The sequence below is a fragment of the Geotrypetes seraphini genome, chromosome 16 (genome assembly GCF_902459505.1).
Source record: "Geotrypetes seraphini chromosome 16, aGeoSer1.1, whole genome shotgun sequence".
Classification (NCBI taxonomy): Eukaryota; Metazoa; Chordata; class Amphibia; order Gymnophiona; family Dermophiidae; genus Geotrypetes; species Geotrypetes seraphini.
This window is the reverse complement of record NC_047099.1, coordinates 35,943,402-35,970,378: the sequence shown is the minus strand read 5'-3', so window position 1 is coordinate 35,970,378 and position 26,977 is coordinate 35,943,402. Positions and strand designations below refer to the sequence as shown.

General features: G+C 44.4%; 2 protein-coding genes across 3 annotated transcripts in view; one reads left to right on the top strand and one right to left on the bottom strand.

Annotated features, from left to right (window-relative positions):
* Nucleotides 1-20,026, bottom strand: part of LOC117350831 (methanethiol oxidase-like) — a 41,195-nt gene extending 21,169 nt beyond the window's left edge. The window contains exons 1-2 of one of the 2 annotated variants that reach the window (XM_033925484.1): nt 19,925-20,026; nt 55-108 (exon numbers count right to left, since the gene is read on the bottom strand). In XM_033925484.1, coding sequence (XP_033781375.1) covers nt 55-61 — 7 coding nt within the window. In that variant the 5' untranslated portion in view covers nt 62-108; nt 19,925-20,026. Of the gene's footprint in view, nt 1-54; nt 109-7,646; nt 7,753-19,924 lie in introns of those variants that run through there. The other variant, XM_033925483.1, reaches the window with a different exon arrangement.
* Nucleotides 20,027-22,910: 2,884 nt separating this feature from the next.
* On the top strand, nt 22,911-25,790 carry PSMB4 (proteasome 20S subunit beta 4). Its single transcript, XM_033925485.1, has 7 exons — nt 22,911-23,082; nt 23,647-23,853; nt 24,114-24,260; nt 24,567-24,648; nt 25,091-25,207; nt 25,290-25,378; nt 25,641-25,790. The coding sequence occupies exons 1-7, from the start codon at nt 22,970-22,972 to the stop codon at nt 25,651-25,653; spliced, it is 768 nt and encodes a 255-aa protein (XP_033781376.1). The 5' UTR covers nt 22,911-22,969; the 3' UTR covers nt 25,654-25,790.
* The last annotated feature ends 1,187 nt before the right edge of the window (nt 25,791-26,977 follow it).

Sequence of the window (26,977 nt, the reverse complement as noted above, 5' to 3'; positions counted from 1 at the left end):
AGCAAGGCACAATATAAATTCACAAATGAAATGCATGATGAAATCGCTACTCACCTTTCATGGCATCTAGAGGGGACTTGTACCCTGGGCCACATTCACCGTGCTTTGCTTTAAGAGAGAAAAAACACACATAAAATGAGTGTCAAAAACCAGGGCTTTACCCTGCTCTTGAAGGAGCAAAAGATGTGGTTGGTGGACAAATTCTAGCAAATAGACTGTTACTTTGGGCCTCACATCCCGCGCATGAGGTCAGAGATAGCCCCAGATCAAGTGCTACCTGCTTCTCTTTATAGCATGACACAAAGCCAGGACTGGCTTAGCCCGTCCCCTTGACTGAGGCACTTTGCCATCCTACTCATACATGCTTAGAAAGTCACATTTATATTCCTGTAGGGATGGAGGTTCAGTCAAGGGCAGTAAGAGGCTTTTTAGCCACTGCTGCTGCAATTATCTCTGGATATTCAATGCTGGCCACGTCCGGGCACTGGCACTCAATATCTGGGTGTATGTGGCTGGCTATTTCTTATGAGATTAGGAGCAAAACTCAGCACTTAAGCGCCTAAACCAGGGGTAGGCAATTCTGGTCCTCGAGAGCCGGAGCCAGGTCAGGTTTTCAGGATAGCCACTATAAATATGCAGGAGATAGATTTGCATCTCAAGGAGGCAGTGCATGCAAATCCATCTCATACATATTCATGGTGGATATCCTGAAAACCTGACCTGGCGCTGGTTCTCGAGGACCAGAATTGCCTACTCCTGGCCTAAATGACACAATGCAAAGATAAGACTGACTTCTGTGCCATTTGATTTAACTCCTAAACTTAGGGGATCAGTGCTGAATATCGACACTTAACCGCGTAAGTGCTAACTATTTGAATGTACTGCCTCCATTGTATACAAATGGAACTCATGTGTATTCATTGGGGAAATTCTGAAAACCTGGCTGGGCTGTGGCCCTCGAGAACCAACATTGAATACCCACGATTTAAGGCACAGGGGACAAGGTGGGCAACTATTTTAAAAGCTTTTTAGATAGGTACAACAGGAGTAAAATGGCCGAAGATCATTCTACTTGGAGAGCCAAATGTGGCGTCCCACAGGGTCACCTATGTTACCACTATTATTTAAGGTTTTGATGGCATCGCCTGGTGCTGATTTGGCAATTCTAGGTGTGTGCGAATATTCATCTATGCAGATGGCATCACCATATGCGATATGAATTCTGTTTTATCCACTAAAGAAACAACTGGGTGCTACCACATCATTTACAACTGAACAAGTCTTGGCCATGGGCTCTCCATTTCATTATTCCTTACAGCCTGAATTACTCACACTCTTGAATCCCAAATGAGTATCCTTGGTGTAGTTACAGATACACTTCTGACATTTGAACCCAAGAGGCATGTGTTGACTAAGAAAGCCTTTTTGATGCTAAGAAAATTGAGACGAATCCAAAGTTATTTTGATTTTGAACAATACAGGCTAAAACATAATAGATGACAGCCGATAAAGACCCGAATGATTGATCCAGTCTGCCCAACCTTACCCACTCTTTAAATTACTGATTTAATTTAAATTTTCCTTCTTAGCTATTGCTGGGCCAGAACCCAAAGCTCTTCCCGGTACTGTGCTTAGGTTCCATCTACTGAAGTCTCACTGCAGCCCATCTAAATCATCCCAGCCATCGAAGCCTTCCCCAGCCCATCCTCAACCAAATATGGATATAGACCACGCAAGACTGCCCAAGTACTGGCCTTAATTTTTTTTTATTTGAGATCCTCTGTGTTCATCCCACGCTTATTTGAACTCCGTCACCATTTTCCTCTCCACCACCTCCCTTGGGAGTCTTCCACCCCTCAACCTCAAATTATGTCCTCTGGTTTTACCATTTTATTTTCTCTGAAAAATATTTTATTCTATGTTAATATCTTTTAAATATTTGAACATCTGCATCATATCTCCCCTTTCCCTCCTTTTCTCTAGGGTGTACATATTCATGGCTTCCAGTCTCTCCTTATACGTCTTTTGGTGTAAATCTCCTACTATTTTCATCACCTTCTGGGCATCAACACTTTCTTTCTTCTACTGGTCACCCCTCTCTTTATACAGCCCAGCATCCTTCTGGCAACAGCCACCGCCTTGTCACACTGTTTCTTCGCCTTTACATCTTCAGACACTATCACCCCAAGGTCCCTTTCCCCATCCGTGCATATCAGCCTCTCACCTCCCAGCATATACAGCTCCTTCCGATTACTAATCCTCAAATGCATTACTCTGCATTGAATTTTAGTTGCCAGATATTAGACCATTCCCCTAACTTTTGCAGATCATTTTTTATGTTTTTCACTCCCTCCTCGGTGTCTACTTTGTTACAAATCTTGGTATCATCTGCAAAAAGGCAAACTTTTCCTTCTAAACCTTCAGCAGTGTCACTCACAAACATATTGAACAGGATCAGCCCCAGCACCAAACTCTAAGCCACTACTCACCTTTCCTTCCTCTGAGTGACTTCAAGTTTCAAGTTTCAAGTTTCAAGTTTAATATGTTTTTGATGAATCGCTTCTTCTAAATTCGAAGCGATGAACAATATAATAAAATTACAATATTAAAAACAAAATCATAAAAGATACTACTAACAAGGTTAAAAAACAAATTTGACAAAACTGGAGACAAAAGGAAATTAAGGGGATGAAGTTACATTTTAAATACAGTAGAATGTACATAAAGGGAAGGCACAACCAATTTCTAATCCAGTTCACCACTTTGGGTCCTAACTTCAGTCCATCAAGTTTGTTCAAGAACCTCCTATGAGGAACCATGTCAAAGGCTTTGCTGAAATCTAAGTAAATTACATCTAGCATATGTCCTTGATCCAGTTCTCTGGTCATCCAATCAAAAAATTCAATCAGGTTTATTTGGCACGATTACCTTTAGTAAAGCCATGTTTCTTACTTCATCATGTCCGTATCGGGGGTAATGGTGGAATTTCCTCTCCAGGGACTGAAGAGGAATGGATCATTTCAATGAGTTTTGCAAGTTAGTAAAGCTATTCCTGTTTCCCAGATTTATACCATATAAGCCTTGAGTTGTAACAGAAATGTGTAACGTGACCAATTTCTAGGCATTGCCACTTTCTTAGCTGTTAACCGCACTGAACTTTAATATGGGATCTAAATGCTACATTGATTTAAATCCTCTGGTTTCCAGGTGGATGTACTCTAAAAGTGGAAGATCTGGTAAAATGAGACCGGATTTGAAGATAAGTGGGACTAGTGAGTAGGTGTTGATGAGCTGAGCAGAGACTGCATAAAGGAGAATAAGGTGGCGAGACAGTGTACCTAATCGTAAGAAATTGGGGGCCAGTGCTCAGTACTATGACTATCAGATTTTTCCCCCACCATGAATCAGTTTTACTGCAGTGTTCTGAACAATCTGCTGCCTCTTTTAACTTGATATTGGGGCAGACCCCAGAGGTACAATGATCAAGTCGAAGGATCACTACGGTCTTCCCTGTGTCCTCACTGCTGGTTTCCTTCTCTGGCAGCTCTAAATGTAATCAAGAAAGATCCCGTTACCTCACCCGGCTAGGCAAAAGGCTAGGTGGTAAGAGTTTGATGTTTCTACTTCAAACATGTGGACTGATATTTATTACAGAGCTGAGCCTTGAAAGAAGCAGCAGAGCAGCTGGAATCAGTTTGGGGCTCCTCAGACACCTTTCAGCTTCACACAGCTACGTCCAGGGCTCCTCAGGCACATATCTTTACAGCCTGGCACAGCCACATCTGGTGTTTGTCAGGCACACCTTTGCAGCCTCGCATAGTCACGTTGGGCCCAACAGGCACACCTTTATAGCTTCACAAAGCCATGTCCGAGATCCCTCAGGCACATTTTTACAGCTTTACACAGCCATTGGACTCTTTTATGCCTAGCTGTATAGGGTAATTGCAGGCACACCCAAGGTATTAATCTTAGAAAATATAGAAGATTCCTTAAAAGTTATATTGCAGACTCGCTCGTTGTAAATTCTCAGTGCCATTGTACCTCTGCCCTAGTGCAACAGACTTTGACCAGCTTTCCACTCTCTGAATTAAACTCCCATTAGGTCAGAGGAGCACAACCCTGCACCAACCTCTACCCCAACCGGAACGAGGAATCCAGAAATCACTTTGCCCCGCCCCCTGGTGAGCTTAAAGTCCGAGTTGCACTACAGGATTTCAACCTCTTCCGTTTTCTAAAACCAATTAAAAACAGAGAAAAGCTGGTATCATCCTAATGAGTTAGCTCAGCCTGGCAGCCTGAAGGACTTCTGCTTCTAGAGTGTGCCAAGCCCCATTCTTTAACCAAAGATGAAGTAACCTGCAGGCATTGTAGGTACACCACAGGCAGAAAAGAAGTAGTGAGGAAATTGGCCAATAAGCAGGATGTGGCTTAGATTGGAAAGGGTTAACACTGGCAGGCTGCTCTAGCTAGTCATGAAACCGAAAAACTCATTTGCCAAGTACAGTTCTTCAAGCTGATCCAAGAACCCTCTGCAGGCCAAGGTGAAGTAATGGTCACCCAGCAAATTGTAGGCAATACACTTCTGACTGGCTCTCACCAGCTCAGAGAATTGTTTATTGTGGGGAAGAGAACTCTTCATTCATACATGCACCTTCCTCCCCAGCCCTGTCCTGGAGTTTCACATGCCAGCTGAGTTTCAGGATCCTTACCAAGAAGTATAAAAGACCACACACATTGGCAACCTGAGATGTGCAAGGGAACTAACATCTGGAGCACTGACAAATGCCCTTATCTCAAGCAGACAGCCACCACATTGCAGAATAGCGGCCTAGAAAGGCAGACACAGCTGCCTTGGATCTCAAATAGCAGAGCATGGCTCTGGCATCCGTGCCTGGGGCCCGCCTCTCCCAACGGACTCTGGAGAAACTGGGCAAGCAGGATTCCTGTCTTCACATGGGTGCTGAGTACTAGGCTTATATTCTGTAGGTGCACAGCAGGCATCTTTCACCCCTCCTTGTGCTCCAAGGCCCTGTACAGCTGTCAGATTTGGCACTGCAGTCCCAGAATGACTGTGGAGCAGGACAGGGACACAGCCACAAGCCATCAGACCAGAGTAACAGCTGACAGCTGAAACCCGTTCTCCGCATGTAAGCATGAAGTTCTGCCCTTAGGGATCAGGCCAACTTCCGTAGGAAGCTTTGTCGGGCAGGGACGTCTCTTACATGTTTCGTGTACAGCCTGCATATGTTTAGTAGCGCTATAGAGATGATAAGTGGGAGGAATGATGAATTTGGCAGAAATTATATCAGATCCGATGGTTTCTCATCTGCTATTTGGAACCAGTTCGCCTGACTTCAACTGATAGGGAAGGAGGGTGAGATCGGCCTACCAGGCATTACGGGACACATCTTAATACACAGCGAGGGAGCCTAAACTGTAGGCTGAGAACCGAGTTCAAATCCCACTGCTGTTTCTTATGACCTTGGGTGAGTCACTTAACCCTTTGTAGCTTCAGGGTTAGATTTAGTAGATTGCTTCTACTTGTAACTTGGCTTGGCCACTGCTGGAAGCTGGATACTGGGCTAGATGGACCATTGGTCTGACCCACTATGGCTGTTCTTATGTACAGACAAAAATCCCAAAAGGACAAGAGTAAGAATATAATCAATCCTATAAAAACACTTTACTCTCATCTGAAAGGGTTCAAATGCTGGTATGAGATACCAATACATTTTTTTGGAATATAAACTGGAGAAAAAGATCTCAGCTTTTAAATGCAATGTCCAATTCAAGCAAAAGCCTGAAATAATCAAACTAGTACAACTCTATCATAGGCCAAAAAACTCCACTGTTTAAATATCAAAAGCCAAACGCTTGAACCCAACTTCAGGTATTTAGGTCAAAACAAACAAAAAACACTAATTTGTGTTTTTGTTTTTTTTTTGTTTATTTTGGATTGTCAACAGTAGCAAATGCTATAAATTAATAACACACTTAAGAGATTGTTTGCAGTTATCAGATGGGCAAGATTGATATGAGCGCGTTTACAGGATTGAAACAGCATTTCAACCAACTCTTTGAGGGCTGCAATGGAGGACTTGAGGGGCCACGCATTGGAGACCGCTGATATTAGTTATAACTTGCTTTGAGAATCAAAAGAAAGGCCTGAGATACTCTGAACCAAGCTCCAGCTGCCTCAAAAATACATGTAAAAAAGGGGGAGTGACTGACTTAATGAGGCAACAGTCTTGGTGGCAGGTTCTATTCAGTAAAAGCAAAATCTCAGACAAGTGCAAGTATTTTCTTCAGAACAAAATATCTTGGTATCCACATTTCCTGCCTTCTACAGAAGCATAGCCAGGTTTTGTCATCAGGGGAGCAGACCTTTCGTAAAATTGGCACCAGTGGAAGGCTGCAGGGATAGGTGCCATTTCATCCAAAAATCCCTTTGCACCCCACCTGGCTATACCTTTGGTTCTACTATGTTGTTTTTCAAGTTTCAAAATCATTTATTTGCAGGCAAAGAACACCATTTTCCACTTTGAAGCAAATTGAAGCCAAAGAGCAGACTGCGGGCATCCTTCAGCCAGGGTGAGCCCAACAGCCCACAAAAACAGCAGGTTATCAGACCCATACTCCACATCTCAGAAAAGCAGGCTGACTGTACAAAGCTGCAGAAGCTTTCACATTACCTAGGGGTCTGAGCATGGTTTTGGTAAGTACAACCTCCCCATCCCCAGCTCTTTGGTGGATGGAGAAATGAGAGTCACTCCCCAGGTGGATAGGGACATGTGAACCACTCTCCGTGGGGGGATGGGGAAATAGATGAGAGCTCCTCTCTAGAGGGATTGGGAAATAAATGAAAGCCACTCCTTAGAATATAGTGAAATGATTGTCATTCTTCAGAGGGATGGGGAAATCTGAACCACTCCCTGGAGGATGTGGAAATGAGGGTCACTCCATGGAAGATAGTGAAATCAGAGTCTCTCTCCATAATATTTGGAAAAGACAGCCACTGGTGGAGGATAAGGGAATGAGCCACTCCCCAGATGAATGGTGAAATGAGAGCCACTCCTGGAGGATGGGGAAATGCGAGTCACTCCCTGGACATGGAAATGAGGGATGGGAAACTGAGAACCATTCTCCAGTGGTGGGAAAATAAATGAGAGGCAGTCTCCAAAGGGATGGGGAAGCGAGAGGCACATGTGATAATGATAAGACTGAGAGAAATCTCTTTTGGCAGAATCTGCTAAAGTGCAGCATCAAGCCCTTGGCCAAAGGAAGACAACCATATTTCCTGTGTCATGAGATGCTTCCCAGACAGTGAGATTACCAGTGCCCAGAACCCAAGCTAGAGAGACATCAGCTGTGCCCATATACCAGTGGGAGGTGGAGAGGGCTTATTTGTCCCGTTTTGGGGGTTTCTGCCCCTCCCCCACCTTCCGTGGTGATGTCCTCACCCCACGATTCAACCTCTTCCCTATGCTTCTGGTCTTGGTATTGCTGGACCCCCACCAAGATCAGGATTTTGGATGGTAATGTCCCCAGGTTGCAACCTCTTAGGTATGCCTCTGGTGCTCGTATTGCCTTTCTCCCCGATATCTAGTGTCACCGGAAACCCCCCCCCCCCCGATCCGATCTCTTACCCATGCTGCCGTCCGGTGCGGTTCTTGCAGCGACTGCAGGAAAAGTGCTTTTGGCCGAACGAGTGCCTCCTTATATGTCGGGGAGGAGAGGAGGGATCCGGGGCTCCTGCCAAGCAAAGCTCCACCAACTGAACACACCCCTCCCGCGGCCGATACGTCCGAGAGGCTCAGAGCGATCGCTTCACTTAACCCTCTCCTCCTGCGCCGAGAAAGGCCGTCAGAGCGGGGGGTAGAAGGGATAAAACCATGAGGGAAGGAGGGAGTGATGAAGGGGTGAGAAAGGAAAAAAAACTGAGGGAGGGAAGGAGAGAAGTGGATGAGAAAGGGGAAAAAATGAGAAAGGGAGGGAAAAAAATGAAGGAGAGGGTGAGAAAGGGTAAAAACCGAGGGAGGGAAGGGGGTGAGAAAAGGGGAAAAGAATGAAGAGAGGAATGGGTGAGAAAGGGTGAAACCATGAAGGAGGGAGTCAGGGAGGGGTGAAAAGTAAAAACACGAGACAGGAAGGTTGAAAAAGGGAATAAGGAAGGGGTGAGAGAGAAAAACCATGAGGAAAGGAGAGAAGACTGAGAAGGTGAAATGGTGTGGTGGGCCTGTTAGTCCTCTCTTCAAGGTAATATGTAGAAATAAAACCATATTACCTTGAGAAGGTGAAGTACATAGAGAGAGCAGTGTGGAAATGGAAGAGAGTGACTGCAAGGAGGAAGGTGAGCAGGGGCTGTCTCTTAAGATTTTTTAAATGTACATTGTAGAAATGATTAGTAGGAAGGGAGTGGATATAGGGTTAGGGAATAGTGTCTGGAGGCTAGAGTAGAATACAGTAAGAAGGGGGAAATAACCTGTAACCCATTCTGAGTTGTTTAGGGAGAAGGGGGAGAAAATGAATTAAATAATCTCTAGAGATGAGAGGTGTGAATGTATGGAGGGAAAGGTGGAAATGGTGTGAAGGGAAAAGAGCCTGTAGAGATGGAAGGCGAGTGCCTGGAGGGAGGGGTGGAGAGGTAGGACTTGGGCTATCTCACTTCAGAAGAGAGCCTAATGGTTAGTTCAGTTCCCACTGCAGCTCCTTGTGACCTTGGGCAAGTCACTTAACCCTCCATTGTCCCAGGTCCAAAATAAGTTCCTGTGTATATGTAAACTGCTTTGATTACAAACAAAGATGACATATCAAATCCCCTTTCCCTCAAATTTACAGGCAGCCTGAAGATATTTTTGACCTCAAAGAAGTTAATGTCTAGTCCAGTGGTGATGACCCCGTTCATTCTGTCTTTTCTTCCCACAAAAGACCCCAGATCCAGCCCACCCTGCTATTCTGTCTTAATCCCCTGTGAATAACCACATTTACCCTGGAAGTAACAAGTAAACAAGAATGTTCATTTCACAGAGTATAAAAAAAAAGTTAAAAATAATCAGATTCTGAGATCTGGGATTTTTAATAGAAAAGTTCAACATTAAACATCTAAGCCAAGATTAAGAAATGAGCCTGGGAGGTTCAGCTATAGAGCTTAATGTTCCTGTTCATTTTATTTGCTAGTCTAAATAGTTCTTATCATATAAAGGAGGAACTATGTACATATTAAATATAAGGAAAAAAAAAAAGGGGGTGGAAAGGATACAAGGAGAGGCCAACAATGCTTTGCTTGCTTTTAGTAATGTCTCGGACGAAAGATTCAATTAGAAAGTCAAATCAGAAAAAGGCTGGGGAAAACCAGTGGCTTTTATGAAGACTTGAATCTATCAAAGGAGGATTTAAGCCTAAACTGGAGAGTAGAGAGCTGCACAGGAACAGGGCTGACAGGAATCCCACAGGAATCCTGTGTGGTTCCCCCTAGATCTTTTGCAATCCTGAGGGGATCCCTCCAGGGTCATAGGGATGGAAGCACCTCTTGCGGGGCTCCTGAAGGATGTACCTGTCTCCTGGTGACCTTCTCCTCCTTCCTTCCAGACAGCCACATGTTTCCTCACAAAGCTGCAGGCAGCAGTTCCAAAATGCTGCCTGTGGCTTCCCTCAGCACTCAGACCCGGTGCAGGTAAAGTCAGACTACAGCCCACCCTCCAGTCCAGCAGCCTCTGCCAACACAAGCGAGCCATGGGCAGCTGGCCTTTGCTTGCAGTTAGCCCATACTGGAAATCTTGCAGTCCTCGTTCAGTGTAGAAAAGAAATAACTGAGTGGGGAAATGAGTGGTGAATGGTGTAGAATGGGTAAGAGCGAATCAATTTTTCACCCTTTCAATAAGGTACAAAATCAGGGGACCCTCAATTAAATTACATGGGAATACTTCCAAAACCAATAGGAGGAAATATTTTTTTCAATCAAAGAATAGTTAAGCTCTGGAACACGTTATTAGTGGTTAATGTAGAGTGGTTTAAAAAAGGTTTGGGCAAGTTCCTGGAGGAAAGTCCATAGTTTGCTATAGAGACAAACATGGGGGAAGCCACTTCTTGCCCTGGGATCAGTAGTATGGAATGTTGCTACTGTTTGGGTTTCTGCTAGATTCTTGTGACCTGGATTGGCACTGTTGGAAACAGGGAACTGGTCTTGATGGACCGTTGGTCTGCATTGGTCTGACCCAGTAGGGCTATTCTTTTGTGAGCCAAGTCTAGGACCATTGAGCCATAATAATAATAATGTTTATATACCACAGGACCGTGAAGTTCTATGCAGTTTACAATGATTAAAAGTTGCTACAAATTGAGTAGAATTAGCAAAGTTAAGAGCTAGTGATTAACAGCTCTAGAGATAGTTATTGTGGGATAAGATTGTACAGGTCAGTTACCTAAATACTTCAGGAACAGATATGTTTTTAGGTGTTTCCTAAATTCCCCATAAGTGTTAGCAAGCATAAGCAATTGTTCCAGATCTTTACCCCATAAGGCTGCCTGATGTGAGAAAAGATGTTGTTGATGTCTTTTAAATTTACATCCTTTAACCGGTGGAGAAAACAAAACTCAAATGTGAGCTTCTTTTATGTCTGTTGGTTGAGAAAGAGAAAAGGTCAGTTATATATTTAGGTGTTAAGCCAAATAGTACCTTAAAGCAAAAGCATCCAAATTTAAACTTCACACGTGCCTTCATCGACGGCCAATGCAGAAGTCGGTAGGAAGGTGTTACATGATCGAACTTCTTTAACCCAAAAATTAGCTTGACCGCTGCATTTTGCACCAGTTGTAATCACCGCATATTCTTCTGGGAAATTGCCAAATAGGCGATGTTACAGTAATCAATGATGAGCTTTGGTGGAATGAGGCATTATGACATCACAGTCTCAGCTCTGGAATGTTGCTGCTATTTGGGTTTCTGCAAGTACTTGTGAGCTGGATTGGCATTGTTGGAAACAGGAAACTGGGCTTGATGGACCGTTGGTCTGCATTGGTCTGACCCAGTAGGGCTATTCTTATGTGAGCCAAGTATAGGACAATTGAGCCATTGTGACATCACTGATGAGGCTGGCTCTTAGGCTTTATGACATCACAGTCTCAGCTCTGGAATGTTGCTGCTATTTGGGTTTCTGCAAGTACTTGTGAGCTGGATTGGCATTGTTGGAAACAGGAAACTGGGCTTGATGGACCGTTGGTCTGCATTGGTCTGACCCAGTAGGGCTATTCTTATGTGAGCCAAGTGTAGGACAATTGAGCCATTGTGACATCACTGATGAGGCTGGCTCTTAGGCTTTATGACATCACAGTCTCAGCTCTGGAATGTTGCTGCTATTTGGGTTTCTGCAAGTACTTGTGAGCTGGATTGGCATTGTTGGAAACAGGAAACTGGGCTTGATGGACCGTTGGTCTGCATTGGTCTGACCCAGTAGGGCTATTCTTATGTGAGCCAAGTGTAGGACAATTGAGCCATTGTGACATCACTGATGAGGCTGGCTCTTAGGCTTTATGACATCACAGTCTCAGCTCTGGAATGTTGCTGCTAGTTGGGAAACTGGGCTAGATGGACCACTGGTCTGACTCATGCTCTTATGACTGGGATATCAGAGCAACAGGGATGAATTGAGGGGGTGGGGTGGATTTCAGAGGTCTGCAGGGAGCTGGTGAGTGTAGGACTTAGCAGCATCTCCCTCCCATATGCAGTTTCCCACCAACTCATACACCAGGCACTGACCCACTCAGGCCAGGCCTCACTCACCCCCCAGTCCAGGCCAGTTATCCCTCCATACACTGGCAAATACCAGCACTATGTTCCCAGAATCTCAGCTCCTACCAGGGGAGGGGGTGGGAGCATCCGGCAGCTCTATTTAAAAGAGGGTCATATATGAGGGGTGTTCAAAAAATTATCTACTTGAGTATGAAAGAAAGTAGCAAGCGTATTGAAACAAGTCTGTGCATGTAGTGACTTGTCTCAAGGTTACCTTACTCATGCACAGTTGTGGCTCAGTGTGAGCCTAACATTCCAAGAGACGGGCTGTCAGGAGAGTCCTCATGCGAATCAAGCAAGAAACTGCTAGATTTGGAGCACTGTTCAGTGACAAAATTTCTCACAAAAGGGGAACAGCCAAAGGCGATCCATGAATACATGACTGCAGTTTATGGTGAGTCTGCCCCATCATCCTACAAAGTAACAATTTGAAGCAAGCAGTTTAAGTGAGGTAAAGAGTCCATTGAAATGACCCTTCCACAGACATGTTCCAGAAAGTCGAGGATTTAATTTTGTTAGACAGATGAATTAAGATGTTCCAACTAGCTGAAGAAATGGGTATCTCGGCAGGTACAGTTTGGAAAATAATTCATGAAAAGTTGGGCATGTCCAAAGTTAGTGCAAGATGGGTTCCAAGAATGCTGATGCTATGTCAGAAGGCCACGAGGCTTCAGTGCTGTCAGGAGAACTTGGAGATGCTCCATGAAGATCAAGTGAATTTTTTTCATCGTTTGGTGACTTGAGATAAGACTTGGGTCTATCACAGAGATCCTGAGTCCAAAATGGAGTCAATGCAGTGGAAGCACCAGTCATCCCCCAGCCCAAAAAAGTTCAATACAGAAAAATCTGCAAGCAAAGTCATAGCAACTGTCTTCTGGAATGATGAAGGACTTTGTTTCTGGAGTTCATGCCACACAAAACAACCATAACCAGGGAGAGTTATGCCAACACAACGATTGCTTTGCGAAAGTCAAGGAGAAAAGATGAGAAAAACTCACAGCAGTCATGTTTCTTCTTCACGACAATGCACCAGTCAAAATCAGAGGCTGCCATCCGAGAATGTGGGTTTCAGTAGCTGAACCATCCACCCTACAGTCCTGACCTGGCTCCCTCGGATTATTTCTTGTTCCGAGTTTTGAATAAATCTCTCTGTGGACAGCAGTTTTCAAGTGACAAAGATGTCAAGGAAGCTGTGATGCCTGGTTTGAAGGTCAAACAGAAGAATTCTTTTCAAAGGGGTTAAAGTCATGAAAGGAAAAGTGGATAAAGTGTATGGAGCTTATTAGGAAAAATAAAACAAACATTTTTTGAAACCTCTTTTCTTTCTACTGAGGTAGATAATTTATTGAACGCCCCTCATACCTTACATATCTCACAGAAATTAATATTGTACATCATTTGTGCTTTTGAAGTGCAGTGTAACAGATCTTCAATCTCATCCACAGATTTTTAATATACTGTGGAAAAGCTCCTAATAACTTTTCCACGTTTTGCTCACAGCCTGGCCATGGAAGGTTGGTGAACTTGACAGAAATGCTGCAGCCACATTTCCTGCTTTTCCCCGCCCTTAGCCAGAGGTGTAGAATTCGGCTAATGTTGAAAATCCTGTCTACAGTGGGGCAGTGTGTGTGCGGGGGGGGGGGGGAGGAGAATCAGTCCTGCTGGATTTCTTCTCTAAGGAGAGTGGAGTCGTGCTTGTTCTGTTGACCCATTTGGATTAACAAACAAGTTGGGGATGAAACCTACTGTCAGCTTAATCCTTGACCTCTATTTGGACCTAAAGAGAATGTTTGGGACCAAATTGGCCATCCTGACAACCTTTAGTATTTTATGTAAAACCTCTCTTTCCCTTCCTTTGCCCAAGACTCCCACTCATCTGCATTTAGAAAAGCTCAAATAGTTTTGTGGTCCTCCTTTATTTGCAAGAAGGTTGACACAAACTGTTTTCAACTGAAATATCTCAATTATGTAAACAGTATCTGGGATCATGCAAGGAAACTGTTTCTGTGGAGCTGCTGAGGCAGCTTTGCCAACCCTTCCAACTTCCTCTGGAGCTCTTTCTAGCTGGATGCTTAGCTGATATATACACTCTTGGCTACATTCCTTGGCATTACAAAGCATCCTGAGGGGCCAATGTAAGAAGTTTGTTAGAAGCTCAGCATACTAGTACAGGACTTCTTAATGAAAGCATAACGTGCAACAAGCACACAAACAGGTTGTGGAAAAACTGTACATTAACATGGTTGAGGATGGCAGATGCTTGTGTGTAACATGGGTGAGCATGCCAGATGCAGGTGTACTGACGCGGGTGAACATGCCGGATACATGTGTGTACTGTTTAAACTCGACAGTGATCTTAACAATCTGAGATAATAAACACCTGTTACCATACAGTTTTTTGGAACCTCAGGCCACCACTCAGAGCTCAAACTCGTTCATTGCTCTAAGCTTTATGTGGAAGCTCCTCATTGGATCCTTTTATATTTTCTAACCTCTTTTTGCTTTTGTGATTAATTTTTTGTTTTTTCTTAAACAGTTTTATATAGACTCAAAGCTTAAAATATTAAGCACTACTTAGCTTGGTCTTGTGGTCTTTGGCTACGGGGAATTTCACACCAACATGTTTCGCTGGATAGCTTTATCAAGGTTTTACCCCTAGGATACAACAAAAGCCAATTACCATCTTAATAAAACACCACCAGATATTAACTTTACTAGAGTGCCCTATTATCTCGCTTACCTTTCAAATTTACCGCCAAGACTTGTGACCACTTCTCCACAAATATGGCGGCGGCGTTTTTACTTAGATACATGTGTGTAACATAGGTGATCATGACGGATGCATGTAACATGGGTGAGTGTGCCAGATGTATGTTTACTACTAACACAGGAAGCATGCCAGATGCATGTACACTAACATGGGTGAGCACACCAGATGCATGTGTGTAACATGGGTGAGCACACCAGATGCATGTATACTAACACAGGTGAGCACACCAGATGCATGTGTGTAACATGGGTGAGCACGCCATATCCTTGTGTACTAACATGGGTGAGCATGCCAGATGCATGTGTACTGACACAGGTGAGCATGCCGAATGTATGTAACACGGGTGAGCACACCAGATACATGTGTACTAATATGGGTGAGCTTCCCAGAATGTATACTAACATGGGGATGCATGTATGTGTACTAACAGAGAGCATGCCAGAGGCATGTGTGTAATATGAGAGATCATGTCAGATGCATGTATACTATCATGGGTGAGAACACCAGATGCATGTGTGTAACATGGGTGAGCATGCCAGATGCATGTATACTAATACAGGTGAGCACACCAGATAAATGTGTGTAACATGGGTGAGCATGCCAGGTGCATGTATACTAAAACAGGTGAGCATACCAGATGCATGTGTAACATGGGTGAGCATGCCAGATCCATGTGTACTTACATGGGTGAGCATACCAGATGCATGTATGCACAGGGCTGTGCTACTTGCAAGCTTTTTGAGGCTTTTCTCCCTTGCCCCTTTCTCCTTTCCCTAATTCCCATCTGGATCCCATGGGCTTGGGGAATAGTTGTGTTTTCTCTATCTTTGTCCCTTTGTCATCAAGGGGTATTTGTTGAAATGGTTAGGTTTGTCGATCCTTCAGCCTCCTCTCAGGATGGTGCCCCTGCTTGGCTTCTGAAACTGTTTGCCTGGTATTCAGCACTGCTTAACCGAAACGGCTCCTGGCTGCTTAGTTGCGCATTAAGCCAGCTAAACGTTAACATTTGGAACAAGATGGTCACTTAGGCCCAGCGGTGACTGCCTTAAAAACAACAACCGATTGATGTCAATCGCACGACGGCGCTTATTTTAGACTTTTGCCTTCAGGAAAGGTAGGCGTCGGAAATGTAGGCCTGGGTTTTCAAGGCCTACATTTCTAGTGGCTACCTTTCACATGAATCATGCCTATTTGGGGCACTTTATGGTGCCTAATGCCACTTCAAGTGTTAACCATGCATCCGCTAAAATCAGGGGTGGGAGATTTCATGGTGACTAGGAAGTATTTCTTCACCGAAAGGGTGGTTGATCGATGGAATGATCTTCCACTTCAGGTAGTAGAGGCCAACAACGTGCTCGATTTTAAGAATAAATGGGATAAACATGTGGGTTCACTTCGAAGAAGTGCTTAGGGGGGTGGGTTATTCGAATGGGCAGACTTGTTGGGCCGACGGCCCTTTTCTGCCGTCATACTCTATGTTTCTAAACCATCTCCTTAGGTATGATGCAGGTGCCCATAGGCGCCTTGAATTTTTTTAAAACCTCTTTTAAATGGCATTTGGCACTTAGGCACCAGTAGGGCATCCTCCAATGCTTAAGTTAAGGCATCATTTATAGAATATGGCCTTTAGTGGCTAGCCAGCTATGTTGCATGACTTATTGGCTATCTGCGAAATTTAAAACACTATCCGGCTAAGTTTAGTGGCTGAATCAGGCCACTTAAATTGCTGGTCTATCTTTTGTCGCCATAAAATTGGACAGTGAACGCTGAATATCAACTTGGCTGGCTAAGTTTATAGTGGCCAAAAATAGACTGATCATGAAGCTTATAAAGACAAGCTTGACGCAGTGAGGGATTGGTTCCTGCATTTTGGAAGCCTTCTCTAAAAGACCCTGAACCAGATCCAATTTAATCTTCACATTTCCATCCTATTGCTAACAGGCCTTTCCTAAAGACTGCCTTCTCTCAGTTGCTCATTTTCTGGAACTCTTAACAACTCCTTTCAATCAGTTTGTATGAAGCTCACAGCACCAAAACCGCATTGATCTCTATGATCAATGATATCATCTGATCCAGCTGAACTCCGGCTCTGCCTTCCATCTAGCTAATTATAATCTATTGCTAGCCCCCTTGAGGGACTCCAGTATTAGAGGGCTGGCACCCAACTGGTTTTTCTCCTAGTTTTCCAAACGCTCATTTGAAATATTTTATTTATTTTAAAAATTTCTATACCATCTACAACTAAACGGTTAACAGAATATACATACACTAGTCTTTAAGCCTGTTACATTAACGGGTGCTAGAATATATGTATTTCTTTCTGTCTCTCTCCCACAGAATATACATACACTAGTCTTTAAGCCTGTTACATTAACGGGTGCTAGAATATATGTATTTCTTTCTGTCTCTCTCCCTATCTCTGTCTTTTTCTTTGTCTCTCTCCCTCCCCGCTGTCTTTCTTTCTGTCTGTCTCACTCCCTGGCCCCCTTTGTCTGTCTGTCTCTCCCTGCCCCTGTGTCTTTCTTCTTTTCTTTCTGTCTCTCCCCCCCACTTCCCTGTGCAGAAGCTGAAGCAGCATTCCCTCCCCCTCCATTTCCCTGTGTAGCAGCATTTTTTCCCTCCCCCCACTTCCCTGTGCAAAAACTGAAGCAGCATTCCCTCTCCCTCCATTTCCCTGTGCAGCAGCATTTTATTCCATCCCCCCACTTCCCTGTGCAGCAACCGCAGCATTCCCTTCCCCTCCATTTCCCTGTTCAGCAGCATTTTTTCCTTCCCCCCTCTATTTCCCTATTCAGCAGCATTTTTTTCCTTCCCCCCACTTCCCTGTGCAGCAGCCGCAGCATTCCCTCCCCCTCCATTTCCCTGTTCAGTGGCATTTTATTCCTTCCCCCCCCACTTCCCTGTGCAGCAGCCGCAGCATTCCCTCCCCCTCCATTTCCCTGTGCAGCAGCATTTTTTTTCCATACCCCGACTTCCCTGTGCAGCAGCCGCAGCATTCCCTCCCCCTCCATTTCCCTGTTCAGTGGCATTTTATTCCTTCCCCCCCCACTTCCCTGTGCAGCAGCCGCAGCATTCCCTCCCCCCTCCATTTCCCTGTGTAGCAGCAGGATTTCTCCATCCCCCCTACTCTTCCCACGGTCTGGCCGGCTCCTTTGCCGGAGTTATTTTTAAGTTTAAAGGTGCCGCCGCGGCTCCTCTAACGATCCCCGCCTGCATCGGAAGTCTTCTCTGACACAGGTGCGGCTCATGAGAGGAGCCGCGGCGGCACCTGTAAACTGAAAAATAACTCCAGCAAGGGAGCTGGCCAACTGGCAGTTCAATGAGAGCCACAGCTTCAAAACGGAGCCCTCTGTAGGGCAGTGGATTTGCTCACCTTTGTAAAGCCTTGGGATTTTTGAAGCTTCGGTCTGGCCTGCTCCCTGCCTGCCTTGCCGTAGTGTATTTTTTAGTTGAAAGACGCGGCGGTGGCTCCTCTCATGATCCCCACCTGCATCGGAAGTCCGACGCAGGCGGGGATCATGAGAGGAGCCACCGCCGCATCTTTCAACTTAAAAATACACTATGGCAAGGCGAGCAGGCCAGACCGAACAACAGCACAGAAAACAGAACCCTTAGCACTAATGCGCACTCTTACATGCCGTAGACTTACAGCTCACGGAAAACGGAACACGCAGGTAACAGTGCGCATGCGCGCTTAGGGTTTTATTATAGTAGATAATTTTAAGAGCATAGTAAAATAGACATACAAGCAAACCTTAAAAATTCATAGTTAAAAAAATGATAACATAACTTTGCATAAAAATCAAACTTAGAAATCATGGGTAAAAATTAATAGCATATCAAAGCTAAAATTAATAGCTTAGGGCCAAAGGTATGTCTAAAAGAAAGCATCGACAAATAAATAGTTCTAGATCCAGCTTTGTATAGACCAAACTCTCTCCTCTGTCTTGTGAGGTCCATCAGGCTCTATCATTTCCCTACTCTGTTTAATATTTTCATTGCCCTTCTCGCAACTCTCATTCAGTCGCTGGACCTCAGTGTTTACCTTTACACAATAACATAACATACATAACATAAATGTTTATTTATATCCCGCCTCTGCCTTTCGATTCAATGGCATAAGCTGCTAATGATGCATGATCTGGAGCATAAGGTCTTCTTTAATGCTTCCTGCAGAGCTGAGTATAAACTCTCTCTCAATGTCAAGAAAACTGAGGGTCTCTGGTTTTCTCATGCCCACCCTTCTACTCCACCCACCACATGTATTGTTAAACCAGTCAATAATTCCTATTAGGGAGAACCTCCTGTTCTTAGGAGTCCTCAATGATAACGTCTCATCCTTAGGGAGCACATCTCATAGGAGGGTCAGAAAAGACCATATCAGCTACTAATCTCTATTATCCCTTTCTCTCTGTTAGACATCCTGTGTTTGTCCCATGCTTTCTCCAGAGACAAGCAGGGGAATGAAGTTACACTTGTTGAAGTCCTTAGACTGATCCTGTGTGTCGCTGCTCTCCCATAGCAAAAGTAAGCCTTTGGGTCAGACCAAAGGTCCATTAAGCCCTGTAGCCCATTCTCACGGTGGCCAATCCAGGTCACTAGTACCTTCCATTTTGCCCCAAAACCTGTCATTTCTGTGTAAACAGTAGCTTCTACCCCACCGGACCATAAAATCATAGGTGTCAGAACAGAGGAGGCCACAGGGGCCATGGCCTCCCTAAAAATCAGTGCCGGCCAGCCCAAGCATCCACTTCTTGGCGTTCTACTTTAAATCTTTGGGCAGCCACTTCCCAGCATCAATGAGAAGGCCTGCCCTGGAATTCTTCATTCTACTTCTGGGGGCAGCCCTGCTCCTTGACGCTGCGCAGCGACTGCCCAAAGATTTAAAATTACAGCACCGAGGAGGTGGCTGGGTGATTTGGAAGTTTTTGAGAGGTGCTACAGGATTCCGCTGGGGCCAGGGTGGAGCTCCTGCCCCCCCCCCCCCCAAACAGGACAGCATTCCACTGTCCATGAATAAAATTATAATTGGTTACAATATTTTTAGGTCAAAGTAGTCAGCTTTTAGGGCTCGTTTCTAGATGAAGCAGCTATAAAGACTTGGTACCTTTTCTTGGATTGTGACTAATTGCCCGAGTGGATTTTTAGGGTGAAACCTGCGCCAAACACAGACTGGCAGACATGAAAGGCACAATAAAATTCTTTATTACTTCATAAACCTGAGCCCTCTTAATTCACAGGCTTAGAGAAGGAAAAGTAGTCTCTCAATTCCAAAGGCAAACAGGCTTTATTTAAATGTTATGATCTGGGCACAGCCAGACACCAGAACAAAGTCCACATATATTCAGTATAAGAGGTTAGCCTACCTTAGCCAAGACCTTTAACATCCAAGTTTTCAATCCATATAGCAGGCTTCTCATCCTCTCTCTGGAAACCTTGTCAGCTGTCACCTTGGCACTCGCTGCTCTGTGGGTGCTTGAGGACCCCCAATATTGACAGACTCCTTGACTGTGTCCAGGGAGAGGTAATTTCCATTGAGTTTAGCACCCCACACAGAAAAAGCAGTATACAAGCTCCCACCCTTCCACTTACCCCTAATCTTATGTTCCCTTTTGCTTGCTGGCTTCTACACCAGGGCCCGCCCCCGCAGGCCTGCATCTTCTTTCTAGGGCGGTCTCACCTTCAAACAGCCTGCAGAGGATCACTGGTGCTGTAGTGATCTTAAGCAGGCTGCCGTCGACCTCTGCAGTACTTTCCCTCTGCCATGGTTCTGCCTCTCTTCTGACGTATGGAATTGCAGCAGAGGAATCGTGCTAAGGTGGTCGATGGCAGCCTGTTTTAGATCACTACAGCATCAGCGATCTTCTGCAGGCTGTTTGAAGGTAAGACTGGGAGGGAAGGAAAGAGGGCCAAATCTAATTACCCTGTGGGCTAAATTTGGCTCACGAGCCTGATTTTGACACCTATCTTAGAGAAAGGAAGAGATAATGTTTACTGCGGATAGGCAGACTGGATGGGCCATTTGGCCTTTATCTGCCATTGTGTTACTGTGTTTCTATAACCATAAAGTTCTATGGCATCACAATGTAGGTGTAAAGAGCCTTAGCCAATAGGGAGAGGAAGAGATAATGGTTACTGTGGATATGTAGATTGGATGGGCCATTTGGCCTTTATCTGCCATCATGTTTCTATATTTCACATCAACTGATGGTTCTATGTGGTTTACAAAAGAAATTGGACGAGGAATTAACTTGAATTACCTAAATATTTGGTAAACAAATAAGTTTTCAGATGCCTCCTAAAATCCAAGTAAGTGGTTGAAGTCCTAATTAAGAGGTTTAAATCTTTGTCCCAGGACACTGGTAGGACAGAAAGTAATGGTGATACCTTTTGAATTTGTATCTTCTCACAGATGGAATGATAAAATTGACATGTGAGCGTCATGTATATTGGTAGCAAATGCAAATTAGTCCACGAGATAATTGGGAAGAAGTCCAGACAAGATTTTATAGCAAAAACATCCAAACTTAATCCAAGGCTCCACTGGCAACCAATGTAGTGCAACAAATGTGCTGAATAAATGGCTTATACATGTTTCAAAGTCAACTGACTAATAGAAACATGAGGGCAAATAAAGGCCAAGTGGCCCATCCAGTCTTCCATTCATTATTTCCACCTCTCCCTATAGGTTAAAGCTCTTTACACCTGCATTGTGAGGTCAAAGATCTTTAATGGTTGTAGAAACAGAAATATGATAAAGGCCAAATGGCCCATCCAGTCCACCCATCCCCCAGATCCACTACAGTGCTCCCCTGCGAATTCACGGTATTTTCCGAACGCGAAGAGGAGGCAGGAGAGGGTAGCCGGAGCGCCAGCAAATGAAGGAAATCACTCGCTGTATGCTCCGACCGCCTCTTTATGTACTAAAGTCGGGTCTTACCAATCAGGAGCTGTGTGTCAAAGCAGCTCCTGATTGGTGAGACCCGACTTTAGTACAGGAAGAGGTGGTCGTAGCATACAGCGAGTGATTTCCTTCACTCGCCAGCACTCTGGCTGCCCTCTCCTGTCTCCCCTGCCTAAAAACCGTATTCACGGTTTTTTGAAATTCGTGAGGGTTCGTGGAATGGAACCCCCGCGAATTTCTGGGGAGTACTGTATATCCTTCTTTCCTAAGAGATCCCATGTGCCTTATCCCATGCCTTCTTCAATTCAGACAGTTTTATTTCCACCACCTCTACCGGGAGACTATTACACGCATCTACCACCCTGCCTGTAAAAAAAAAATCCTTAATTACTTCTGATCATTATTTATGCGTTCCCATGCCACATTTTTAGAAGACTTTGCAGTTTATAAAATTGTTTAATGATTGTCTGGAGTCTTGTGTAAACTTTGTTGTTTTTACGTTTTGGGGGTGTTTTTTTTTTTGGGGGGGTGGGGGTGGTAATCGCTAACACAACCTGGTACTCTTTACATCAAGATGCCCCTAAATAAGGACTTGACAGCACAACTGGCTCGGCTGATCAACTTCCACCAAAAGGCTCCCTGGCGGCCCAAACGTGTACTTCACATGTCAAAAAGTTGACCTTTGCAGCGAGAATTAAACCAATTTATTTTTCTTTGAGATTTGATGATTTAGATTTCATTCAATTTTTACATTTTGTTTCTCTTTTTGCTTTCCTATTTTTTTATGGCGTTCTTTTCATTTTTTTATTATATTTTGATAGGTTTGCTAGGCTGGTATCTTAATGCATTCTGTTTCCTTTTTGCAATCAAGTTCCTTATATTCAACTTGATGTATTTGATCTGTTCTATGTATTACTTCTTCCCCCCCCCCCAACGGTGTCGGTATTTTCTGCTTTATAAATGCTTTCTGTCTTTATTTGTTTTTAAGTCCATTATTCTAATTTGTATTTTATCTGTATCCCATGTATTAGCTCACCTTGTTGTGAGCCGCCTAGAACTCTTTTTTCGGTCAGGCGGGATATAAGAATAAAATTATTATTATTATTTTTCACACTTGTGCTGTTGGCAAACCGAATTGCGGTTAAAACTTTTTAATCAAGGATAAAGAAGCTGAAATGACGCGTCACCCCCACAAAATCCCTCCCCGCCCTTTACGAACGAACAGCTTCCGACCCGCCGCGGCGGTTGACAAACAAACCGAAGGGATGCTCGCGGGAGACTAGTGCGCATGCGCAGAAGCTCTTGGATTCGGCGCCGGCCGCCGCGACCTCGCCCACGCGCGGCCGCGGGGAAGAAAACATTTCCGTCACGCGGCCGCACACAACATGGCGCGGGAAAGGAGCCGGCGCGCTCCCTGCGAAATCTCGCAGAGCGTCACTTCCGTGGAGGTAGGCGACAGGGACTTCCGGCGCCTACCCCCTCCACGGACGTTGTTTCCTGTGTGGTCATGGAGCCAGCGGGGATGAAGCTGTGGGGTAGCGGTCCGGCGCCCGGGCAATTTTACTCGTTCCCCGGGGGCTGCGGGTCCGAGACGGGGAGTGAAGCGCGGGGGCGCACGCTGTGAGTAGCGGGGCCAGACGGGATGGGGCGGGCAGCGGTTTCACTTTCACTAGGCGGCTTGCAGAGTCATCCCGCCGGCTAAGTTGATGGCGCTGCTGCAGGAGCCATTCCTCGCTCCGTTGATGGCTCTTCAACCCGCCTGAACCCCTGAAATAAAGGAGTTTGCGGTGATGCCGTGAGAAGTTTGAAATAGCAATTAACTTGATTAGAGGGGCAAAAGGGTGGGATTTTATTTCTGATTATTACATAATATATCAATATTTGAATGAATTCACAATAAAGATGATTTTATGTATTGTTGAATTGGGAGGGAGGGATTATTATATTTAATAAGAATGATACAAATTTAGATTTCTTACATAATATTTAACATTATAGAATACTAATTTCCTAATGAAATGTTAAATTTGATGCTAATATGTGAGTTAATCAAGTGTGTATCTTTAAGTTTTATATGAGTTTAATTGATACAAAAATGAATAAAGAATTAAAAAAAAAAAAAAAAAGAAATAACCGGTTTCACAGTGTTTTAACAGTTGACTCTTTTTTTTGTCTCCTCTCCAGGAATCCCATGGTGACGGGCACATCCGTTCTTGGAGTCAAGTTTGATGGAGGAGTGATGTTAGCTGCAGACATGTTGGGCTCTTACGGCTCTCTTGCTCGGTTTCGGAACATTTCTCGGATCATGGAAGTTAACAGTAACACAATTCTGGGTGCATCTGGAGATTATGCAGATTTTCAGTACCTGAAACAGACCCTAGCTCAGATGGTGTAAGTGCTCCCTTGGCTGTAATAGTCCCTGTCCATCATGCCATTTGCACCCAACATTTTCCAACCACAGCCATTAATGCAAACTATTGATCTCTGTTCCATAGAACATTCTCCACTTGTTCCTCGTAACCAGATTAACTTTACTTGGCTCTCCTATTCTGGATACAGGCTCATCATCAAATGCAGCATCTTTTTCTGGAACCTCATGGTTTCTGAGATAACTTATGTAGTAGTTTGTTGACCTTTATGTTTTCCTACAGCATTGATGAGGAGTTGGTTGGTGATGGCCATAATTACAGCCCCAAAGCCATTCACTCTTGGCTGACCCGTGTCATGTACAACCGAAGGTGTAGGATTAATCCTCTCTGGAACACTTTCATCATTGGAGGCTATTATAACGGAGAGAGGTAAGTTCTTGAGGTACTTTCCTGCTATTTGATGAGCCATCTTGCCAGTATTTCCTGCCAGATCAGTCTTGGACATTAGAAGCTGCACTAGCACATGCTAAATAACTTCCACAGCGATACTGAAATGCTGTGAATGTTGAAACAAGGATAATCAATTGAAAGGCAGTACCAGCATTTCTGTACCATTCAGTTTCTTTACATTTAATCATGCAGTTATTTCAGTTTTGGATATGATTAACTGGGTTGCATACTGTTTTGTTTTTTTAATATTACTGTACCTGTCCTCTTCTTTTCCTCTTTGTCCAGCTTCCTGGGTTATGTTGACAAGCTAGGCATTGCTTATGAAGCCCCAATTATAGCATCGGGGTTTGGGACCTTCCTAGCACAGGTAAAAAGAATCAGCCTTTTTCATTGAAGAATATTTGTAGAAGGAAATGTCCTTGAAATCTGAGTTTCAAATCTTACTAGAACCCTATACCACCAGTGTTTGAAATGAGTATGTTAAGTATTTGTACCCAGCCCCACTAAACAAGACATAGGCTGGGCAGTAATTTCAAAAATGATTCATAAGATTGTGTCTTGGTAAGTTCTAGACTGGGTGGGCACTAGCATTTACTGAGCTGTTAATTCTAGTTATGGCATGCATGTTAGTTTTAAACTGGTTTAGTGCAGGCAGCTATCAGCCTTTCTTCTCTCTGCAGCTACTCACAAGGGATCAATCAAAATTATGTTCCTTCCCCCAATAGAGAGGAGGGTGAGTGGTTTCTTAACTCATGTCCCCACCCTTCCTTATGTCTTCTCAGTTTCTGTTCTAAAATCTGTTATTTCAGCCATTAATGAGAGAAATCTTGGAGAAGAAGACTATGTTGACTAAAGATGAGGCACGGCAGCTGGTGGAACGCTGTTTGAAGATTCTGTACTATAGAGATGCGCGCTCCTACAACAGGGTGAGTACATAAACCGGGTGGTGAAATAAGTAGGGCTTGCTTGGTTTTCTGATGTCTGTAAAGATTTCCCTTCTTTTCACAGTATGAGATTGCAACTGTGACAGAGCATGGTGTAGAAATCGAAGGCCCACTGTCTGCAGAGACTAACTGGGAAATTGCTCATTTAGTGAGGTAAATAGCATATTCCGTCCTTTTCCTTCCATAAGATTTAGAGACCCCTTCGTATGGAATATGAGGGAATGGCCCAAACACTGAAATTGGGAAGGGGAGGAGCTACTATTGCAAACACCTCCTTCATTTTGATAGCTCATGTCTGAAAGAGATCCAGAAAGTGCTCTTTTTACCCTCACCGTGGGGTGGGGGGGGGGGTTAATAGTAGTAGTAGTTCGTTTTATGCTTCGCCTCTTAACTCACGGCTTGTTTTCTCCTACAGTGGATATGAATGATTTCTGAAGTTAGGTGCTGGAGCTGTACTTCTCTTCCTTCATAATCAAGCACCTGAATCTAATTCTTGGCATTTACTGTACTGTAAGGATTGGTGTGCCCTTTTTTAATATAAAAATAAAGATATTAATTTAAAAAAGTGAGTGATTGATTTGTAGTATGAAGTCAGCCTGCACCCCACTCTGCCACTGGATTTCTGATAGTATAGCTCTTTGCTGAAGCTGCCTCGGCCAGCACCCTTTCTTTTTTTCAGATCATTGTGCTTTGCCTAGGAGTGAAAGTGGCTGCTTCTATGATAAAGACCATCATGGTATGAAGCCTTGGAGAAAAGTTCTACCTGAAACCTGTAAGGAGCTATAACCTGCCTCTTTTCTAAATTAGTTTTTAAGCCCATTACATTAACGGGTGCTAGAATAGATGTGTAGACTTAGGCCTTTCTTTCTTTCTGTTTCTCGCCCTGCCCCTTGTCTGTCTTTTTTTCTCTGTCTCTCTCCCCGTCTGTCTTCCTTCCCTTCTCCCCCTGTCCAGCAGCTCCCCCCATCCAGCAGTAGCCCTTCTACCTTCCTTTTACCTCTCCCCTGTCCAGGAGTACCCCTTCCCTGCTCACTGGCCTGTGGTGTACACACGCATTGTAGCTGCAGCGATGCCGTTTCCTGGCTCAGTATGTTTTATGAAGCAGCTCTGGCAGAGCCTTGTAGCGATAGGGAAAGCATCGAAAACCGCCACAGGCTCAGCTGGAAGAAACCACCACACATCGGACACACAAATCACCACAGGCATTGCTGGGGAAACCGCTGAAGGCTCCTACTGCACATGCGGCGACACGGAGCCACGGATCATGGCCGCACGGAGTTTCAACTGCACATGCGCGCTAAGGGTTTTATTATAGTGGATAGGAGAAGGAGCCAGCGTTTGAGTCATTCTTATAAGGATGCAGCCACATGCATAATTCCTCAATCATTGCTCTTAAGAAAAGGTATGTGGCTGGCCAGAGGGTTACATCTCCACCTGTAGCCCCTGCAGGACACTCTACAAGCAAAGGTAGCAGTCTGACCTGCTACCTTTTATCTCTCACTCTGACCCAAGTGCAGCAACTTTCCTTTTGCATAGGATTTGCTTATTGTGTGGGTTGGGAGCAAGGAATATTGCATAGGAACAGGATTTCAAGCTGAACTCGGGAAACAAAGTGCTGGAAAGTTCAACCTAAGGATAGTGCAAATGTTAGTATGTAAAGCTCCTAAGATTTGCCACTGCATGCAGCATCTGACTTTACAGGACTGTTAGTAAAGAAAGCATAGTAAAGCCTTCACATTCTATAATATACAG

Bases quoted from the DNA above. Each gene is read 5' to 3' on its own strand.
- PSMB4 (XM_033925485.1), top strand. From the start codon at position 22,970: ATGGAGCCAGCGGGGATGAAGCTGTGGGGTAGCGGTCCGGCGCCCGGG. The intron at 23,083-23,646 runs GTGAGTAGCGGG...TCTCCTCTCCAG, and splicing joins GAAGCGCGGGGGCGCACGCT to GAATCCCATGGTGACGGGCA. The intron at 24,261-24,566 runs GTAAGTTCTTGA...CTCTTTGTCCAG, and splicing joins GGCTATTATAACGGAGAGAG to CTTCCTGGGTTATGTTGACA.